At 49.1% G+C, this 20676-nt stretch overlaps 1 protein-coding gene across 1 annotated transcript; it reads right to left on the reverse strand.

Annotated features, from left to right (window-relative positions):
- Positions 1 to 526: 526 nt before the first annotated feature.
- SF3A1 (splicing factor 3a subunit 1) lies at positions 527 to 20504 on the reverse strand. Its single transcript, XM_035017364.1, has 16 exons — positions 20323 to 20504; positions 17477 to 17598; positions 12430 to 12637; positions 11070 to 11327; positions 8489 to 8563; positions 7612 to 7762; positions 7091 to 7284; positions 6107 to 6224; positions 5660 to 5845; positions 4891 to 5012; positions 4543 to 4788; positions 3782 to 3989; positions 3121 to 3275; positions 2036 to 2137; positions 1852 to 1923; positions 527 to 1055 (listed from the first exon to the last, which is right to left on the reverse strand). Exons 1-16 carry the CDS (start codon positions 20383 to 20385, stop codon positions 954 to 956), a joined length of 2382 nt encoding a protein of 793 aa, XP_034873255.1. The 5' UTR covers positions 20386 to 20504; the 3' UTR covers positions 527 to 953.
- Positions 20505 to 20676: the final 172 nt, after the last annotated feature.

Raw genomic sequence — 20676 nt, forward strand, 5'->3', positions numbered from 1 at the left:
TCCTGTTCTTCTGTGGTCCTGGCATGCTGAAAGCATTTTGTAGCAATCTATTAAATACACAGGGTATACCTTTGGAGAATCCAAACATTTTAAGAGCTTATAAATCTAAGACAAATTCATGAAAGACTTGGTGGTGATAAGAATTTAGTTAAAAGCCCAACATTCCGGGGCGCCTGGGTGGCTCAGTCGGTGAAGTGTCTGCCTTCGGCTCAGGTCATGATCTCAGGGTCCTGGGATCAAGCCCCACAGTGGACTTCCTGCTCAGAGGGGAGTCTGCATCTCCCTCTCCCCCCACTCCCCCCATGCACATTCTCAGATAAATAAAATCTTAAAAAAAAAAAAAAGCATAAAGCCTATTAACACTGTTTAAATGTTACCTCTAGCATACTAAAGTTCCTTCAATAAAAGAATATTTAACTTAAAAAAAAAAAGTCCAATATTCCTCAGAGTAGAAAAGGAGCCACAATGTACTGCCTTGGGTCTGGACAGGGCACAGGTGGCCAAGGGACAAGTCTTATGACACTGATTTCACAAAAGCATACAAGAGGTTTATTAGACAACCCATGGCAAGATACAAAATGATTAATAATGAGAACAACCATATTCTATCAGCCAGATGCCACTTGGTACTATGACACTATCCCATAGGACATTTCTGGGTTCACATCTAACTCGCTACCTAAAGAAATGAATCCCCTCAAATCAAGACTCAAACACAAAGGGATTCCAGAGACTGCTGGGGAGGAGACTGGCTTTGAAAGCTCTCCCTTATCAATGTGGAGAAGGGGTGGGGGGGAGAAAATTTGGCAGGACAATTTGAATTTCCAAGCTTAGTAAGAATGAAACAAATGTACAAGGCAGGGTCTCCTGGGACTGGGGCAGAGGGTGGGATAGCGGGAGACAGGAGGGGCAAAAACGGCAGTGGCTGAGACCTGACATGAGGTTTCTCTTCTCTATTTCTTCCGCCCGCCTCTCTCCTTGAGGGCCAGGTGGATGATGGCGCCATTGGCCATGTTGTAGTAAGCCAGGGAGTTGGAATCCTTGATGAAGATGCCCTGGAAAACAGATGGTATGCTTTAGCGTGGGGCAACCCAGCCTCGAGCAGTGTATAGTCTCACAACTCTGAACATCCATTCCCTCTGAACTCAGTGAATACAGGGGTCTGAAAGAAGATGGGGTCAATGGCGGGGAGCAGGGATGGGGGTGGCACAGGGTGGGATTGAAGGTCTCCGGTTCCCCCGAGAATGCTCTGCTTTCCTTCGTTCCTAGTAACCCATGCTCTTCCTCTTTGTCAACTCCCCAAAAAGCTGGCCCAGACCAACCCCATGAATTTCTGACTCTCAAATCGTATGACCTTTTAGAGATCAATCCAAGAGTCTCATTTTACAGAACAGGAAACTGAGGCTCAGAGTAGTCATTTGTCAAAGTCCTGAGAGGAAGAATAAAGCAGCCCCATGTGGCCAGGTGGGCACCAGGTTGAGCTGGACTATCACTTTTGTGTCTCTGCACAAAGCCAGGCCACCCCAGACCACACTGGCTGGGATGGCTCCACCACTGGGCCAGAAACCCACCACAGCATTCCAAGTCTTGTCCCCAGATGTCCACCCTAGTCACAGAGGCAAAAGGTTTTTGGGGCTCTACATAAGACTAGACTGTGCCCCAGCCACCCCGAGCCTTGCTCTCTTGGGCTAACCTGCCCTGGTACTCCCAGACAGCATCACCACTTCTAGGACAGACTCACGTGGCCACACCCACATGTCTCTTCACTCCTTTGATTCCACAGGGGATTTAGCTTCTGGGATGGCAAAGGCATTGTGACCCAAGGGGCAAGACCACTCACATCTGACTCACCTCATACTGCAGCTTCTGTTTCCCTGCAGGCATACCCGTGGCTTCATGAATCTTCACCTTGATGACGGAGACCTGTGGGACCGAGAGGTTGTTCAGCCCCTTGCTAAGGTCAGCTGAAGAAAGCTGCCCCCCCTGACTCCTTGGATCCCTGCACCTGATGCCACTTAGCAGCAGCAACTCATACCTGGTCTGTGAGCGGGAGTGTGAAGACCAGCACTTGTCCATTCAGTTTCCATTCAGTCTTATCCTGCATGTTGGGCACTTGGACTTTGATGGACACTGGACCCTACAAACAGGACATGGCCGTTACACCCGGGGAACCCTGAGCCCATCAGGAACTATGCTCTCCTATTCTGGGCCAATCTAAACAATATCACCTGTCCATCTGGGCTCTTGGACTCTGGCCCAACTCACTACTAACACCACTAGCAACATGGCACAATTCACTCCCTTTTCAAGATTTGGTTTCTCTTCTTCAAAATGATCTCTACCCTGCCTCCTGGTGAGTCTGGAACTGAAAAAGTGGTAAGAAAATGCCCTGTAAACCCCAAAAGCACAAAAGAGAGAGAATATAAACTGCAGAGTCAGAAAACCTGAGCTCCCAACTCCTAGTCTAACCATGTCTCGCTAAGCCTCAACACCAAGTTTATAAAGCAAGTGATCACAACAGCTGCATGGTACTGTTGTTAAGCACTGAAAAGACATGTGCCCATAAAATGTGTAGCTCTACCTTGGCACTTCAGCTGGTACTCAGAAAATGGGAACTGCTATCGGAAAGAAAAAAAAAAAAGATCGGGTCAAATGCACTGGGGGGATGGGGCGAGCACTGTTTCTGCCTCCTCACTAGAACCTGACAGCTTCCCTAGGCACTGGCAGTGCCAGGATTCCCCTTATTTATAGCACCCAACAGAATCCCCACAACAGGGAGAACTCCAAGGAGCTGGAGCCAGAGAAGAAAGCCACAGAGAAATTAAGAACCACACCCAGGACTTCCTCCAGTGCCCAGGGCCCCTTTCATACCCAAGTCCTGCCTGCTGGTCTCCACAATAATTCACACCAGAGGAACTATCTATCCGGCCTGCTCCTGTGACTGCTAACTGCACATCCACTGTGCACTCAGAAGCTCTTACAGGCTTCAAAAAGCCGACTTAGGCCCCCGAGGCCAAAACAGTGGGAGCAGACTAGGGTGGGCCAGGGAGTGTAACTGCAGCAGGACTGGATTCCCCAACTAGGCCTTACGACCACGGGTGGCACTCTAGTATCACATACCTTGTTTCTGCGTAGGAACTCCTCTTCAGGCACGAGGCTGTCCTCTGTCTTCAGTTTCTTGGAGGCAGGCTCATCCTCCATGGGAGGCGGGGGGTGGACAGGGGGCATCGGGGCTGGAGCTGGGACAGGTGCCACAGGTGGAGCGGGTACAAATGCTGCAAGGACAGGAATAAGCAGTTGCATGAGTGCAAGGGCCCTGGGACTCAGGGCTGGTGAGGGGAGACTGCAAAGGTTTCCCACTTCTCCCAGTCACAGTTGGGAAGGGTCACTTCTTGCTGAGTCTGGCAGCCAGCAGGATCCCTGGCAGGGAGACCTGGGAGACTGCCCAGACTGGTCAGCAGGGGACTGGCAGCAGGGGCAGGACTGATGGACAGAGTAGGTGCCAGATGACCGCAAGCATCATTGGCCCCCTGCACCTGTCTGGAGCCTGACCACCCCCGGTGCACAGACCCCAGCTCTGCCACGTCAGCCTATCTCCCCCAGGACCTGTGGCTCCCCAGCTCCTAGCTCAGGGATCACACACATGGGGAAGCCAAGGCTCCCCTCTGGGTTGACCCCCAGCTGTAACAACGAGGCACTACCATTGGCCACTGCTCTGCTCACAGTGTTTAATCTATAGTCCTGACCCAATGGCCTGGAAGGTGACATAAGACACACTGACCTGTTGGCACAATCATGGGGGGTGGGCGGGGTGCCATGATAGGAGGGGCCGAGGGAGGCATGGGCACCACGTTGATCCTGGGTGCATGGATGATGGGTGGCATGGGGGCAATCACTGAGCCTGGGGGTAGTCGGACCACTGATGCCATCGGGGGGCGGGGCATGACAGGTACTGCAGACACAACTGTGGTACGAACAGGAGGCGGCATCTGTGGGGGGAGAAGGGACAGGAAGCCAAAGCTGGACCTCGAGGGCATATGAGGCTGGTGATTAGCCACCTGTAGCCTTTGAGGATAGGGACTGGACAGCTCTGACGGAGTGCCCTGAGGCTGACAGACTGCAGGCTCACAACCAGGCTCTGACAGGAACTACGCCGAGAGAGGCTCAGAGTGACACTCTTTCCACTTGGGACTCAACCAGCTGCTTGTGGCAGAAACTGAAAGAGACACCAAAGAGGCTGACCTCAAGTTAGCTTCCTGGAGACGGGCCAGCAGTCCTTGAAGACCTATTAAGCCCTGCAGCCCTTCTCTGCCCTAAGTCTGCTTCTCACATTTGCCTCTTGCCTCCCTCCCTGCTCCAATCCTCCCACACAGATGGATGATCACACTAGAGGTTCCCACTTAAAATTCAAGAGTTCTCTGTCTCTCAACTTGACCCAAACGGCACCTGGGCCCCACTATAAGGAAGCTGTCCTCAGCCGATAGTGTCCAACCCCAAGAACCAAGCTCTGCAAGATCAGTCCCAAAGTGGCTACTGGCTTACCGCGGGTGGCCGGGGCACAGAGGTAATTGGTGGGGCAGAGCTAGGAATGTTGGTGGCTGAAGACGGAGGTGGTGGCTGCTGGGGAAGCTCATTGGGTTTGCTGGGGCCAATCTTCTCTTTGGTATCATCCTCTGGCACCAGGCCCTTGGCCTTGTGGATGGCCTCAATCTGCTCCTGTAGGGTAATATTGGCCTGGGCAGCCTGCTGGGTCCGGGCCATGCTGCCTGAGTGGCCGTCCCAGGTCACCTGCAAGGGAAAGCAAAGCCACAGCTTGTCAGGGCTCCTAGAATGCAGCCGAAGTATAGGAGGTGAGGGTGGGGAAGGCACTAGAATCCATCAGAACTGCACCTTTTCCTCTGGCTTCTGGATCTCCTCCTCACCGATCTTCTTACCGATGGCTGTTTCTTCTACACCGAAGATGTCAGTACGCCGCTCAGCCAACTGTTTCAAGCTGCTCTCAATATCCAGACCTAGATACAGTCACAGAACGGAGGCAGGGGACAGAAAGGAAACTAAAACCAGGTGCCCTTCTAACAGAGCAGCAACTCTCCCTGTGCAGGGTAGAGGCTGGTCCCATGAGGCAGGCCGAGTCTAGGTCCCAACACAGCATGCCCATCCTGAGCCTGGGGAAGCCCAATCAGCACTAAGCCTGTATGCTAGAGCTTGTCCAACCGCTTGACTTACGAGAAGCAATTGAGAGGACAGGATCACACAAATGGCAAGTGGCAGTCAGGACTAAAAGCTTACTCTCCTGCCTCTGGGACAGTTTTCCTCCCATCGTATCTCATTTCAAAGCACTAAGGGTGCTCTAGCCACCAGAGCCCTCATTCTAAGACAGCCCCAAGAAGGTCAACTTTCCCAGCTCTGGTATGTCTGGGATGCCATCCGTGTCAGGTTCCTGCCTTTGGAGGAGCCTTATGAAGAGTGCTTCTGGAAAATGGGGAATTCTTTTGAGGCATCACAGGCTGTACCTATCCTCAAAACTTTTTGTTGACCTCAGTTGTTGCTCTGTTTGCTTAAAGCAAGTTGACCATAGTCTAGAAATTCCCATGGGTCAAGGCGAGTCAGGGCCACGTCAGAGAAGGGGTATGGTCTGGGTGGGAGAACCCCACCTCACCTGGTGCATACACTTCATCGTCGCTCTGCTTCTCACGGATGGAGCGGTCTCGCTGCTCTAGCCAGCGGGGATCGAGAAGCCCAATGCGCATGTGTTCCTGCATTTTGCTGGCAGGGATCTTCTCCCCCGTAATAGGAGACACAAGATATTCATCTGGAGCAGGGGCTGGAGGCAGGGGCTTGGAAGCTGAAAGGTAAGAAAGACGCCTGAACAAGAACACTGGGAGGTGGCTGAGGGTTAAGACACTGCTGTCTTGTCTGTGCCTCACTCATCCGAGACACATCCGTTTAGTGCCATGCTGTAGCTGGCCCCGTAAAGGCACTGGGCACCAGAGATGACTCCGCTCAGTTCCCCACCACCAGGCCTGCCTTCATGACAAGCCACCTCACCCCCTCCCAGAAACAGACAGCACTGAGGAACATGTGAAGGCAGGAAAGTAGGCCCTACCTTTGGGGTCATAGTCCTTCCGAACAATGACCTGGTCTGGAGTCGGGGGCAGAGGCGGCGGCATGGGTGTCTCTGGGGGTGGGGGCACTTTCTGCCCTTCTTCTTCATCGTCCGAACCCTGAAGAGCAAAGCAATGGCAGGACTCAGAGAAGGCCCAACAGGCCACCTCCCTGCAGCTGAGCCCTGGCGGCTCTCAGGGTGATAAGGAGCCTAGGTCCCTGCCAGCCAGCATCCATGTGCTAAGCCTCTGGGGGCAGCCGAGGCCAGCCGGCAGCTGGCCAAGCTCCTTCCTCACAACATGAATGGGAGTGCTGGGGGCCGTGGTGCTAACACTCCGCCCAGGCATTTCCAGCAGCTGGCACCAGGCAGTCCCAGGAGGCCAAGGGCACTTAAACATGCTGGGGAGGGGCGCGGGGGGCAAGTTGGCGCTCAATGGTAGCTGCTCATGGACCAATGCTGGGAGGGAGAGAAAAAGTCAATTCCCACAGACACAGGGGCCATTCTTCTCACACACAAATTCTTTCCAAGGGGAGGAGAACAGCTTGGCTCTGGAGACTCTATGCCTGCTTGGAGGGGGTAGAGGTGGCCAAAAGGAAGCAGAGGCTACACTAAGAAAAGCTCTGGGAACTGCTGATCATTTGGGCCTAAGCTCAAATGCATCAAAGCATGTGGCAAAGTGTTCCCTTACTGAGAGCTGGCATGGGGGTGGGGGGGAGCAGGGCCTCTGGGCAAAGGGGGGAAGGTCACAGAACAGAGCCAGCACAGCTTTCAGATCCTTGCCTGTGAATGAATCTTTGTTGCTCGAGCTGGGAAGAGGCTCTATGCTGCCTGGGTCTGGGCAGCTGCTCAGCCAGGATGCCTTACTTGGGACCCATGCCTCCTTTCAAGGTTCACAAGGGAGCTGGATCTGACTTGTGGAGAGCACCCCCATCTCTTTAAGCGAAAGAGGGAAAGGCCAGCTCGCAGGCCCTCCCAGAAGTATACCTCATCCATGTCTTGCACTTGGGTGTCCTGGTCCAACTGCGAAGGAGGCTCCTCCGCCTTCTCCTGTTTCTCGTCCTCCTCATCAGACTCGACCTCCATCTCAACCTCTTCACTCTCCCCAAACTTCTCGTAGCGCTCCTGAATGAGGATTCGGGCCCCCAGTTCCTCTGGGGTGGTGGGGGGAGGGAAATTCCCTGGCAGAGAGTGATCCAGAGTCAGGAGACCTCCACAGATACTCCTTATCAAAGGCCCACTGGTCTACCCTCCCCACACTGTAAGCTCTCCAAGGGCCCGATTTCTCTTCCGGCTCCAGATGCCCACCCAAGGTCTGGCACGATGTTTGCTCAATTGGGTTTAATTGGGGCAATGTGGCAAATCTGAAGTCTTCTGGCAACAGAGATGATACAGATAGATAAAACCCTCTGGGGGGACTATGCTGCTCCCTGGGAGGAGATGTATACCTGAGATATTCCAGGATGGTTCCAAGCTCCTGGCTCCCCCACCTGGAGTCACAGACCTACCTTGCTCATTGGGTTGGAAATCCACTGTTTCCACCACCACAAAATCATGCCAGTCAATCTGTGCATAGGCCACCCGCTCCTTCTCCTTTTCCTCTTCTTCCTTCTTTCTCTCTCGCTCCTGGAACTTGGCCCACTCCACCCGGTAACACACCTGAAGAGACAGGAAACGGCATGATGCTAAGCTGAATCAGGGTCTGCTCCTGACAGGACTGTCACCTCCAGTACCTTCACCAAAGCCAGCATCTCCTTCGGAACAGGAGGCTGCTCTACCCATAAGGGGAACTTCTGGAGGAAACTATGATATTTGCATTTGGTTTCAGTCAGGCCCAGAGCCTGGACAGAATATAACAATTCTAAATACCACAGAAAACTTGTGTCTGGGCCTCAAGGGCAACGATTTGTTATAACCTCAGAGTTTTCTGCTTGAGCTGGCAAGGGGCTCGATGCTCACAGAGCAGCAAACTCTGTCCCAGGAAGTCTGCATGACAACCAAGTACCCACAAGAGAAGCAGCAATCTGAGAGCCTGAGAAACAAAGCCTTCATGCAGCCACCCAAAACAGGCAATGCCAATATGCCTTCTCTCCTTGACTCTGAAAACTTGGGGCCTCAAAAGGCATCTGTCACCAGAAAACCTGTTCAGGAGTTGGCTTCTAGTGAGGGCAGAAAAGAGGAAGATCCAGTAACGCTGAGAGAAAAGCAGAAAGTTAGGGAGCAGAGAGTCCAGGGTTCTTCAGCCTTTGTGGCCACAAGGCCTTTCTTCCCACTACTCCTGTGCCTGGAACACAACAAGGTCCCGCCTCGAAGCCTATTTCCAAACATGAAACAACCCAAACACAGTCACTCGTACCACCAGTAACTAGTTATAATTTAGTTTACCTGGTCCAAAACTTCTCGAGGGTTCTCAGCCTCTTTCTTGAGCTTTGTAAATAAGCCTTTAGGCGGAATCAAGATCTGAAACATGGGAAGAGTTAAAACGACTGTTAGTGTAGTACAACACAGGACAAAGAGGGAGCTTCCCGGGGCCTGTGGAAAGGCACAGGAAAAGCGAGAGCATGGGGTTCCAGGTCCCAATCCCAACTCCACTTTGCTGTGCGACTTTGGGCAAGTCACTTAAACTCTGTAACTTGGCTGCCTTCTACAAATAGTGACACCACCGCTTAAAGCTGGCACAGTCAACGTAAAAGGTTGCTGCAAGGAGTGGCAGGAAAACAAGCAAAAGCACTGCCCTCCACCCAGCATAGTCCGCATGCGCTGGCTGCTCTCAGAGCATGGGGCTGCTCCTACCCTTCTGCGCATGCCACCAGGCCCTTTTGCACGTGCTCCCCTGACAACCCTACTCCAGACGGCCACCCACACACCTCATCTCCTAGATTCTGTCCCCTGCTTTCTATTTCTCCATAGTGTTTATTACCAGCGGACATCCATCCACTGACATTGCACTTGCTTGTCACCTCCCTCACCAGACCAGAAACTCCACATAAAGACAGAAATTTCTATGTCTTCTGTTCACTATTGTATCTCCGGCATTTGAAATAAAGTCCGACACTGAATACATATTTGATGAGACAACAAATGATGGCTTTGTTCAAAACAGCATAAATTCCCAACAATATTTATTATCATTGGTAAAGTGGCTCAGCCTTATTCTATCATCCCTATACCTCTACCTCAGGAATAAATCTGCTCCTAGAGTCTCCCAAGACTAGAGACAGACACACCAGTGCCCTCAGGTTAGAGAACTAAATGTCAATACCTAAATCCTGAGAGAGAAGGAACAGGAAAGTAGCAGAATAAAAAGGGATCTGGGGACCTTTAACCCTGGAAGTAGTCCACTAGGGAAAATCAAGGCAGAGCTCATTTAAAATTGATACTGTGTAATAAATTACACTAACCCTTTGGCCTTCCACCATTGTTATTTTAGCTACTCTACCATTTTTTAATTTGATCATTTTCTATCCACACACATTTTTATAATTCTTCCTAGTTACATACTTAAAGTGAATTAAGTTAGAGTAAATCATTACAGTCCTTTCAAGTCAGATCTTTAATGTACTGTTCCTAACTGTCAAGAACAGATGTATGAACCATGCCACTAAAACGGGAAGACAACCTCCACTACATGTTGGGCAAGAAAAGCCACTGGCAAATCTGTATCAGTGTGCTTTGCAATATATTAGCATCTGGGGGGCGCCTGGGTGGCTCAGTGGCTCAGTTGTTAAGCATCTGCCTTCTGCTCAGTTCATGATCCCAGGGTCCTGGGATCGAGCCTTGCAGCGGGCTCCCCGCTCTGCGGGAAGCCTGTTCTCCCTCTCCCACTCCCCCTGCTTGTGTTCCCTCTCTCGCTATGTCTCTGTCAAAAAAAATAAATTAAATCTTAAAAAAATAAATTAATAATCTGATTGTTTTTAAATACTAATATTCACTTGTCCAGAGTCTTGATTACAATAACGTAGCATGATAATTGAGACCTTCTTGTTCCGGACCCTGAAGCCCAGATCTTAGGGGCTGGAGAAAAATGCTAGAGTTTAAGTCCCAACTCAGCAAGCCCTAGCTGTATGACCCTGCCCAAGTTAACTTCTCTGTGCCTACTTCCTCTTCTGTAAAATAAATATAGCAGTGGCTACCTTACAGATTACTAGAGATTAAATGAAAAAATGCTACGTATATAATGAGTATTTCAACAATACTGGCTATATTTACTTAAGTTAAATTGTCTCCCAATATTTATTTAAATTACATTTCTAATCCAAGGTACTCTTTAGGGTCAAAAACAACATAGGTACTGGGGTCAGTGCAGCTACTTACTAGCTGAGAGACCATGAGTAAGTGACTTCAACTCTCTGAGCCTGTTTCTGCTTTTGAGAAAAAGGGGAAGCAGGGAGGGAATACCTCCTGGGTTCTTCTGAAGATTAAATTGGGCAAAAGGAGGCAATTATTAAGGGCTTCCTTCTCCTCAGGTCCCGTGCTAGGCAACTGAGATTGTGATGTACTTAAAAGCAGCTAGCACTTGGCATTGTCACATAGCAGGCACTAACCTAATGGCAGTTATCAATCACACATTTCGCTTCTCAAACCACCAGTCTGTGTTACATTTAAATAGAAATCAAGACTTTAGGGGCACCTGGGTGGCTCAGTTGGTTAAGCGGCTGCCTTAGGCTCAGGTCATGATCCCGGGGTTCGGGGACTGAGCCCCACATTGGGCTCCTTGCTCCAAGGGGAGCCTGCTTCTCCCCTGCCTGCAGCTCCCCCCTGCTTGTGCTTGTTCTCTCCCTGTGTCAAATAAATAAAATCTTAAGTAAAAAAAAAATCTAGACTTCACACTGAACTGGAATTTTTAACATGTGCCTGAGGGCCCACAGAAGAGTCATGTCCTTGTGGACACGAGCAGATACAGTGCTTATGTAAGGTGCCCTCCTTCCCTAGGCCCAGCACCCCCGCCCCTGCCCTGCCCAGGCACCTTGGTGTACTGCTCCACCAGCTTCGTAAAGTAGTTGAAGAGGCTGTGCTGCGGGCGGAGGAAGTCAAACTGGTAGTTGCGCTGCTCTTTCTGCATCAGTTGGGTCAGAAACTGGCGGCCATTCCTGGCCACAAACTGAGCCGTCAGCTTCACCACATCCAGGTCAAACGCTGAGATGGAGGGGGGGTCTGCGATGAACTCAAACTCAGGAGGGGGCTCTTTGGGCACAATGGTCTCTTGTATCACCTGGGCTTGGACCTAAGATGCGGAGAGAATGTGAGGCTCGAGAGGGGGTGGGAAGACACCCCCAACAGGATGGCACAGACCTCTACACTTCTGTTAATCACATGTACACCAGTGGCCCACAGTGTGAGAGAATCCTAACTCATAAGAGCACCAATTTCTTGGCCAACTGTGGCCTCAACTCCCTGAATGGCTTTGAGCAAGAACCGTGCCCCTCTGTATTTCTGCTGTTGCCCTGAAACTGAGCGTCAAAACTGGGTGGCAGAAAATCTGACAGGAACATGCCTTATTAAATCCCGCCCAAGAGAGATGAAGGACACAGTTAGCCCTACATGTGTGCAGAGGACCCACTGGACAGAGGAATTCCGTTTGTTACCTCGCCTGGCTTTTATAGGTGAGAAAACTGAGGTAGCCTGAGGCCCTAGAAATAGTAAATTGCAATGCAAGGTAACAGAATCTACTCCAACCTTTATTCCCCACTGTAAAACAGCAGGCAGCCTTTGGCACCATGGTCCAGGAAAATAGAGCAAAGAGAAGGGACCAGTCTAGGTCTATACAGGAGGCAAAATGTGCCAGCCCTTTATCTTCACTGGCGACCCTAACTGTCCCTAGTGATGGACCTAGAGAGGATTAAGGTATTAAAGCAGGCCACATGGAGGGGCCCTGGGAAGGTGAGATGGATGGGAGGGATGGCTCAAGAAGGGGCCCACAAGCCACATCCCAGCACTGTTCTCACTCCATGGTCAAGGCAAAGAGTACAGGCCAAGAGATTGAATCCTGGACTACTGACTCTGTGGCCTGGGTAAATCGTACTTCCCCAAGCCTCAGGTTCCTCATCTGTAAAATGGTCTCTTTGCTGTCCTCCTCAGGTAGCTGCTGTGAGATGCCAATGAGACTCTTAAAGCACCAAGCATAGAGCTGGACAAGCCGTGCTCAGGAAATGTCAAGGGCCGCAGTACTTTGCTATCTGAGCCTCAGTGTTTTCTTCCTTGGATAGAAACCTCATGTCTCTCCCTCGCTGGTAGCGAGGTTTAGATAGCAGAGTTCATTATCTTCCCCTCCCTGGCCTGGCTTCCCTCTCAGCCCTGGGGATATGAAGGAAGGGAATGGCTCCAACCTTCTGGGGCAGCTGCTGCTGGGTGGCCTGCTGCTGCTGCTGCATGACCTTGGGGATGGCAGCGGAGGGCTCCTGAGCCTTCCCCTCCTTGAACTCGCTGACCTTGTGGCGGTAGTAGGCATGGTAAGGGTCATTAGGGTTCAAGAAGTTAAACTTGGGATTGTTGATCTCATTCTGTCGTATCCTAGCTTCAAATTCAGGTCCGTTTCTACAAGGAGGAAAAGAGAGAAGAATTAACACCACAACCCTTACAACTGCCTGAATGCAGAACACTGCCCATTCAAGCCCCCTTCTTGCCACCACTCATCACTCAAACTAGCCCATCCCTAAGTGCAGCAGAGGTCCTCCATGAGGCTCCCTGCGTCAGCGGCCAAAGTCATCTGCCTCCTCCAAGCCTTGGCCAGGCCTCCTCTACCACAGGGTCTCCCAGACCTCTGTTGCTCCTGTACTTCTTCTGTTAGTCTTGCCATTCCTGAAACTAAACTTACCGTTTTCTTTTAATATTTTAAAATGTACTTAAAAAGGAAGACGTATATTACTATTTCAAATAAAAATCAGTGTGGCTTTACTAACAAAAAGAAACAAAATTAAACACAATGAAAATAAAGTAGTATTAAAGTAACATTAAAGCTCCAAGTTTGCTAGACTGAGGCCAGTTCTCTTAGTTAAAAAGAGAGATGACAGAGTGCTGGAGGAGTGTTAAAGATACACTAGCACCAAACTGACACTCTGTCCTTTGGGTAACCACAAGGATTGAAAAAAACATCAAAATGTAAACAATTTCATGTAATGTTTTGTCCAAGTACTACCCCAAATCACCTCATTTAGTACTGGCGGAGGCCCATGCAGGAAACACTGCTCTCCAAGGATCTGGACCTGTGCTGCTGCATAAGGCACATCCAGATGACAAGCGGAACAGTAAGAATAGAAGGGAGGTCTCCCATCTCTCCCAGCACCAAGACAGTTTCCCACATACACCCTACGCGCATGCCTTTAAAAAACCTCAGGATTAAAAAAAAAAAAAAGTCATGATATTTGGGGAACCCTGATTTTTAAAGAGTCCCAATGGTAATATTTCAAGGTGTCACACATATGGAACACCTATGTCACTCAGGAAGCACACTAAAGACATAAGATATGGACACATACACATTCTAAGTTCTCACTACTGACTCACCAAGTTACCAAACCTCCCACTCTCTCTTTTTTTTTTTTTTACTTACTAGATTACCAGTTTATTATAAAAGGATATTTTAAAGGATAAAAATGAACAGTCAGATAAAGAGTCACATAGGGACAGGTCTGGTAAGGTCCTGAGCACAGGAGATTCTGTCCCTGTAGAGTCTGGGGTGCATCAGCCTCCTGGCACCCTCTCAGATGTGTTCTTGTTCACTGACCTGGAAACTCTCTGAATCCCTCTGGTTAGGGTTTTAAGACTTCATTACACAGGCATGGCTGATTAAATTATCAGCCATTGGTGACTGAACTCAATCTCCAGCCCCTCTCCCCTCCCTAGAAGTGGGGGGTCCAAACTTCTCTTCGACTCAATTTCCCATGTGTAAGATGTGGCTAATATCACCTTCTCTCTCTACCCTGGAGTACTTAGAAGATCAAATCAGTTAAGGAAATGCCAAAGTCTTTTTGAATCATACAGCGGTCTAACATGCAAGGGCTGTCACTCCTATGAAGGCTAGAAAGGGCTGTTCCATAAACACTAAAGATGATCTGGGTATTAGATGTTTGTGGTGGGGCGCCTAGGTGGCTCAGTCACTTAAGTGTCCGACTCTCGATTTCGGCTCAGGGCATGATCTCAGGATTGTGAAATAGAGCCCTGTGTCAGGCTCCTTACTCAGTGCAGAGTCTGCTTGAGATTCTCTCTATCCCTCTCCCTCTGCCCCTTCCCCTGTTCACGCTCTAACTAAAATCTTAAAAAAAGATGTTTGTGGGGCTTCCCTCACTCCTTCAGTCAGAGCCCAGCACTCAAAAGATGCCCTAAACACATCAAGGGATGGTTCCAGGGACTGCTGGCAACAAGTTGCTTCACTCTCTTGAGACTTTCACACCCTGACCTTGCTAGCTGGAGGGTGAAAGACATGGTGCAGGCAATGCTGTGCCCCAGATTAGCCACCAAAACAAACTGTGCCATGGTGGTTGTCATCAACACCCAGGCTAGCTCCTCTGCAAGTTCTGGCCACACTCTGTAGCATGAATAACACCATGGTGTCTCAATTAGGCAGTGTATGAGTCCAACTGGAACCTCATGCTTGGGGAAGAAGCATCTCCACCTTCTCAAATAATGCAAACCACATATAAGGAAGGTGAATGCACACTTAGATACTGCTAAGGTAGGCCATCATGCCCAGCAAACACCCAGGGCAGACAAAGGGCTGCTAGAAAAGGGAAGGCTCTGCTTGCCTCCTCTATCACTGCCTCCTAAACCATAACCTCACCACATCTGGGAATAATCTGAAAGAAAATGAGAAGGCAGGAATGTTCATTCCAAGCTATTCTGTTCCTTTAAATTAACTTAATGTTAATTTTAGAATTATGTTCTCTAACACAAGGAATAGATTTCAGCAGAAAAAGACATGATTCTCAGAGTCAACCCAGCTGGTGGGATTTTTTAAGGGTAATTTCCACTTTAGTTTCTTGACAGGAAAATGCAGGGAAGGGAAGACCAAACCTAGAGAGAGAAAAAACTTCTTTCGGAAAAACATACTCAGTGATTTTAACCGTACGCTCCATCAATCAATATGTGAGACCCAACAGAAGTGAAAAGATGGTCCTGTAGGCTTCCTTTATCCCAAAGTGAGATGATGCTGGTCTGTTCCTCCATTGCAACGTAAACGAAATCAAGTCCACAGATATTTAAAAATGCCTATAAAGCCATCACCTTAGCCAAAAATAAATCTAGAAAATATGGATGCACACATTTTTAAGAAAACTTGGATACTCATTTCTGTGGCAGCAGAGGTTGGCACAAAATCACTGGAAAGCTACTTGGCAAAATGTTTAAGAAAATCTTTAAAAATGCTCTTTCAGCCAGTAATGTGCCACATGGAATTTTCTTCTAAGAAAACAATCTAGAAAGGAAAGAAGATGCTCAGATTTCCCCACAGCTTTGTGTGCCAAATTGAAATGTTGGAAACAACCTTGAAGGAAAATACAGAGGAGACAGCCAAGTCAAGGGAGGCCCATCACCTCAACATGGTGCACCGAGGACGGTGCAGTATCAGAGGACCGTAGAACAACACGGAAAAATGCTTATAACACAGCATAAAAGGGAAAAGCAGGATGTGAAAGTATCTACTAGTATTACAAGGATCTAAAAAAGGACATTAAGGACCAGAAGGAAACAGGAAAGTGAAAACAGCTGGTAGAAACTATTCTGGTAGTAAGACTGTGGTGATTCTTCCTCTAACACCCTTTTCCTAGTTACTGTTTTTAAATTATCAGGGCGAAAAAGGAAGCATGAGCGTTGCTATGAGACATTAAACATTTATCATAAACACAACACTTACTGCCCTAAACCTGACATTGTTCAACCAAGCACAGAGATTTAATGCAATACCCTGATTAATCAAAGCCTTTGAAATGTGAGGATATGAATCTGCATGGAGCCCAATAAGCGAAAGGCCTCAGGCAGAATAACCTCTTTCTATGTTTCATTTTATTAGGTTGGGAAAGGAAGGAACCCTCTATTAAAATGATGTACTGTGATGGGGATACTGCCTTGGGGTCAAGGCATGGCCCTCTGGAGAACACATGTCTTGACTGAGGGCAGCAGTGTGTTCTAGGCCAGCAACTGCTTATATGCAACGAGCTGTCCAGTTCATTGACAAAAGACAGAAATCCAGATTTTTTGTGCAATCTCATTTTTTTTAAAAGCATTTTTATTTATTGGGGCACCTGGGTGGCTCTTCCTGCTTGTGTTCCCTCTCTCGCTGTGTCTCTGTCAAATAAATAAATAAAATCTTAAAAAAAAAAAAAAAGAATTTTTATTTATTTGACAGAAAGAGAGCGCACAGGCAGGCAGAGTAGCAGGCAGAGGGAGAGGGAGAAGTAGGCTCCCCACCAAGCAAGGAGCCTGATGCAGGGCGCGATCCCAGGACCCTGGGATCATGACCTGAGCCGAAGGCAGCTGCTTAACCAAGTGAGCCAAGGCACCTCAATCTCATTTTTAAACGGTGGCAACTTATTCAAGTTTAAAAAAAATATATTGTGATGTGGCACCTGGGTGGCTCAGGTGGTTGAGTGTCTGACTCTTGGTTTCAGCTTAGGTCATGATCTCATGGGTATTGGGATCAAGCCCTGTGTCAGGCTCCCCACTCAGTGGGTGGTCTGCTTTAAAATTCTCTCCCTCTGCCCAACCCCCCACCCCTCTCCCTCCCTCCCTGATAAATACATCTTTAAAAAAATATATATCATGAGGACAAACAAAAGCTCTATAGGCTGCATATGGCCTGTTGACTGCCAAAAGAATACTTTAAATACTTTAAACTAGGGGATGTGTTGACCTTTGGAGTCAAGTGACAATCAAGAGGATTCCATCTGAGGAAGTGGGAGCATGTAAAATATGATGGGGAAGGACGCGAGGAACTCGCACTGACTTCCATGTCATCCACGAAGACAGCTGACACTTGTATCATGTGCCTGAACTGCACTCAGTCCCATTCCCTCTCTCCTGCCTCTCAACAACTCTGAGGTGGTATTTTATTCCATTCTGCAGATGGACCAGTTGAAGCTCAGAGAAGTACAGTTCTTGCATAATGAGAATGACCAACTCCCTTTTTATGTCTTCCTCCAATCAGCAGCTCAGACACAGACACACATACTCTCCGTGACAAAATAGCTTCCTAGGCACTTCCTCAGGCCTATTTTGGAAGCACAGGTTCCTGGTGACTCTGGGGCTGGGTGTGACTCACATTCTGCCACTGCCATGCCATGCTGGAGACATCAATCCTGCCCATGGCCCACCTCACCGCCATGCTGTAGTGTTAGATGAGCTCATGGGCCTAGGCTGACAACGCAGAAGCAGCTATGTTACCTGGCCACAAAGCTGGCAGTCTTGTCGACGATATTCCTGACCTCTGGAGGAGGATAAATAATTCCCACCACTGGCTTGGAGGGGGTAGAATCCTCCTTTGAAGAAGCTTCTTCTTCTGTGGGCTGTGAAAACAAGAAAAGGAAAATAATGCCTTGAAGTTCCTGGCCTGGGGGACTGGATCCCAACTGTCAAACTCCTCTAAAATTTATTGAGAATAAAGACTCTCTCCCATGGACTTTCCTCGAGTTAGGACCCTCTGCTCCAGAAAAGCAGTTCTCTTAACTGCACTGTGCTTGCACAGGACTCTCCTGGGGAACCAGTGAAAAGAGCAGCCTCCGTGGCACCCCCCAGGCTAGTTGCTCTCAGTGACACTGGGAATCTGCATTTTTACCAAGTGTCCAGATGATTCAGATGGGGGCGGGGGGGGGGTGTCTGACCGCATTCTAAGAAACCATCTTCCAGAATCCAGAAGGCCATGTCTGTACCCAGGGATGTGCCTGGCACGGGATAATTAACGACTATTTGCTGAATAAAGACAGGAAACTCTTCACTGGCAGCTCCTTATGCCCTTTCCCTCTGCACCTATTCTAGTCACAACCACCACTCAATGCTCAAATGTTTTGTGAAACCCCACTGGAATATACAACATCATCTGTCCCACAAGTTCCAATATTCTTTCTTCACCAGCTTCTTCCTCTTAGTAAACAAAGGGTCAGTCTCTCATCTTAAAAAAATAGCAGTTCCCTGCCCTCATATTCTTTCCTGCTGCTATGCTCTCCCCCTCTTCCTCTAGTAGCTAAATATCCTGAATTTTCTCAGCTTTGCCATTCCCACTTCCTCACCTCCCTGAGAACTGTACTTCTCAGCACTTGCCATTTCAAGGGCTCTTGCCAAAGTCAAACATGACTGCCTACAGCCAACTACGGCAGTCACCTGGTCATGTGACCAGTGACCATTCCTTCACAAAACTCTCCACTCAACTCCCATGCCCCATTCTCCTGTGTCTTTCCTTCTTGCTCACCATTCAAGTTTCCTTCCTGGCTCCTGTTTCACCTCCTGCCCTATGTTAGGGTTCCCAACTCCTGCGCTATGTTAGGGTTCTCCAGTATTCACACTGTCCTCAGGCACTCACAACTATGTCCTTTACTTCCCCTACCACCTCTAGGCTGAACAATCCCCCCAAACTGTCTCAGATCATTCTTAACGTGTCACAGAACTCTAGATCCAGCTGACTTCCAGGCACTTTCCTCTCTAACCGCTTTCCTCATGAATGGCCAACCATGCACTGTCACCCAGGCCAGAAACATGGCCCTCCTCTCCCTTCCTCGGCCTCCACATTCCATGATAATATTTATCAAGCACGCAGTAGGTTCCATATACTTCTCTAAGAACTTTAAATATATTAACTCTATGGCCCTTATAAGAGCCCTATGATGTGAATACTCATTACCCCCATTTTACAGATGACAAAACAGAGGAACGTAAAGCTTAACTGGTCCAAATGGCAGAACCAGGATTCCAACACATCACTTTTGTTGGAGAGTCTGCAACACCAGCCATTCTGTGACTTGAGCTTGCCCATCCACTCTGTCCCAACCCCTCACATCTAGGGCAGGCCCTCAGCATCTTTTGAGTAACTGTGCTCCTAGCAATTCTCATCACTACTTGCTACCTGAATTTCTGAAACACAAATGTCATTATGCAGCTTCAAACTCTTCTCTTTCTCCCCACTGTGTACTAGGAAAAGTTAAAATGCCCCAAAATGCATCTTTTGCCACCACTCTCCCAATCCTATGCTTCAACAACGCTTTTTAATTTACTCTTGACCAGAGATACCATCTGATTCCTACCCTGGTGTCTTAGCAATTATCTGGTATTAACTCATTTACTTTTCCCCAAGTGACTGGGAAAATGCCAGGGATACAGATGTACTTAAAAGTATCTGTGGTAAGGGTATGGACCTCTTCTGTATTCTGAACCCAAAGCAGGGGTCACCATACAATATGTGCTCAATAAATGTTTGCTTAATGAATAAAGGATGCTGTTAGCCTTTTCCAATCACCTGAATGGCAAACTACTAATTCATCCCTCTAAAAGCAATTTACCTACTTTAATTTCCCCTTCACTCCATCAAAAAAATGTTGATTAGTTTCTTCTGTATCTGATACTTATAGGGCCTATCACACCATACTGCAATTATTTACACACCTCTTTCCCCCTCAGCTAATTTAAGTGCTAACTGGTATCATTTATGGTGATCGAAGCAATAGTAGAATATTCACTTGTATCTATCTTCTCACTTAGAATTGTGAGCTCCCTAAACTAGTTGTGCTTCATTCATTCTGGGTAAGTCGGAGCCTGGCACGGTGTTTGGCTTAGATAAGCACCGAGCAGATGCTAATTACCAAAAATGTACCGTACAGGCTGGGAAACTAGGCATTACTGGGCAAAAACCGGCGGGCTGGGGGAGGACACGACGGTGGGCCCAATAACCACAGAAAACCTGCGGATGGGCTGGATCAGTGTTTCTCAAACTTTAATCAATCACCTTGAAATCTTGTTAAAATGCATTAGTATTTAGGTCTGGCATTTCTAATAAACTCCCAGGTGACGTTGATGCTGCTGGTCCGCGGACCACACTTTGAGAACCACTGTTCCAAGAGCGCTTCTTTTGCTACCAGAAGGCAGAGCAGAGCGGGAAGCGCGCTGCCTCCTGGGACTTGCAGTCCCTCCGAACCCTCGTAAGCGGCCGCTTCTTTCTCTGCATGAGTGAAGAGCGCCCGCGCCGGAGCGGAGGGCACGGGCCGAGGATCGGGCTGCCGGTCGAGGTGCGGGGGTCGCGGTACCTGTTTGGGCTCGGTGGCCGCGGGCGGCGGCGGAGGCACCGCCTGCACGGGTCCGGCCGGCATGACTGCGACGCTCAGGGCTGCCAGTCCGCCTCGCTGAAGGTGAGCGGTGCTGCGTCAAAGCAGCTCCCCGCACGGCCGATACGACAAGCTCGCAAGATGGCGGCGGCCGACGGAGTCGTCGCCGAGGAGGGAAAGCTGACGCACTTCCGGGACCGCCCCTTCTTCGTGATGCAACTTCCCGCCCCCTCCCTGGAGCCGTCTGCGCGAGACGCCGTTGCCATGGCAGCGGTCGAGGCACCCGGCTAGGATTTGTGGGGGATCCCGGGAGACTCAGGCGCGCCAGGGGCAGTT

This window comes from Mirounga leonina, unplaced genomic scaffold (genome assembly GCF_011800145.1).
Source record: "Mirounga leonina isolate KUSES-001 unplaced genomic scaffold, KU_Mleo_1.0 Mir_171, whole genome shotgun sequence".
NCBI lineage: Eukaryota > Metazoa > Chordata > Mammalia > Carnivora > Phocidae > Mirounga > Mirounga leonina.

Excerpts from the sequence above, each read along its gene's own strand:
- SF3A1 (XM_035017364.1), bottom strand. The coding sequence starts at position 20,385 with ATGCCGGCCGGACCCGTGCAGGCGGTGCCTCCGCCGCCGCCCGCGGCC. Across the intron at positions 8,564-11,069 it reads TGGTGGAGCAGTACACCAAG|ATCTTGATTCCGCCTAAAGG; the intron begins GTGCCTGGGCAG and ends CCCATGTTTCAG. Across the intron at positions 4,789-4,890 it reads TCCAGAAGCCAGAGGAAAAG|GTGACCTGGGACGGCCACTC; the intron begins GTGCAGTTCTGA and ends TTTCCCTTGCAG.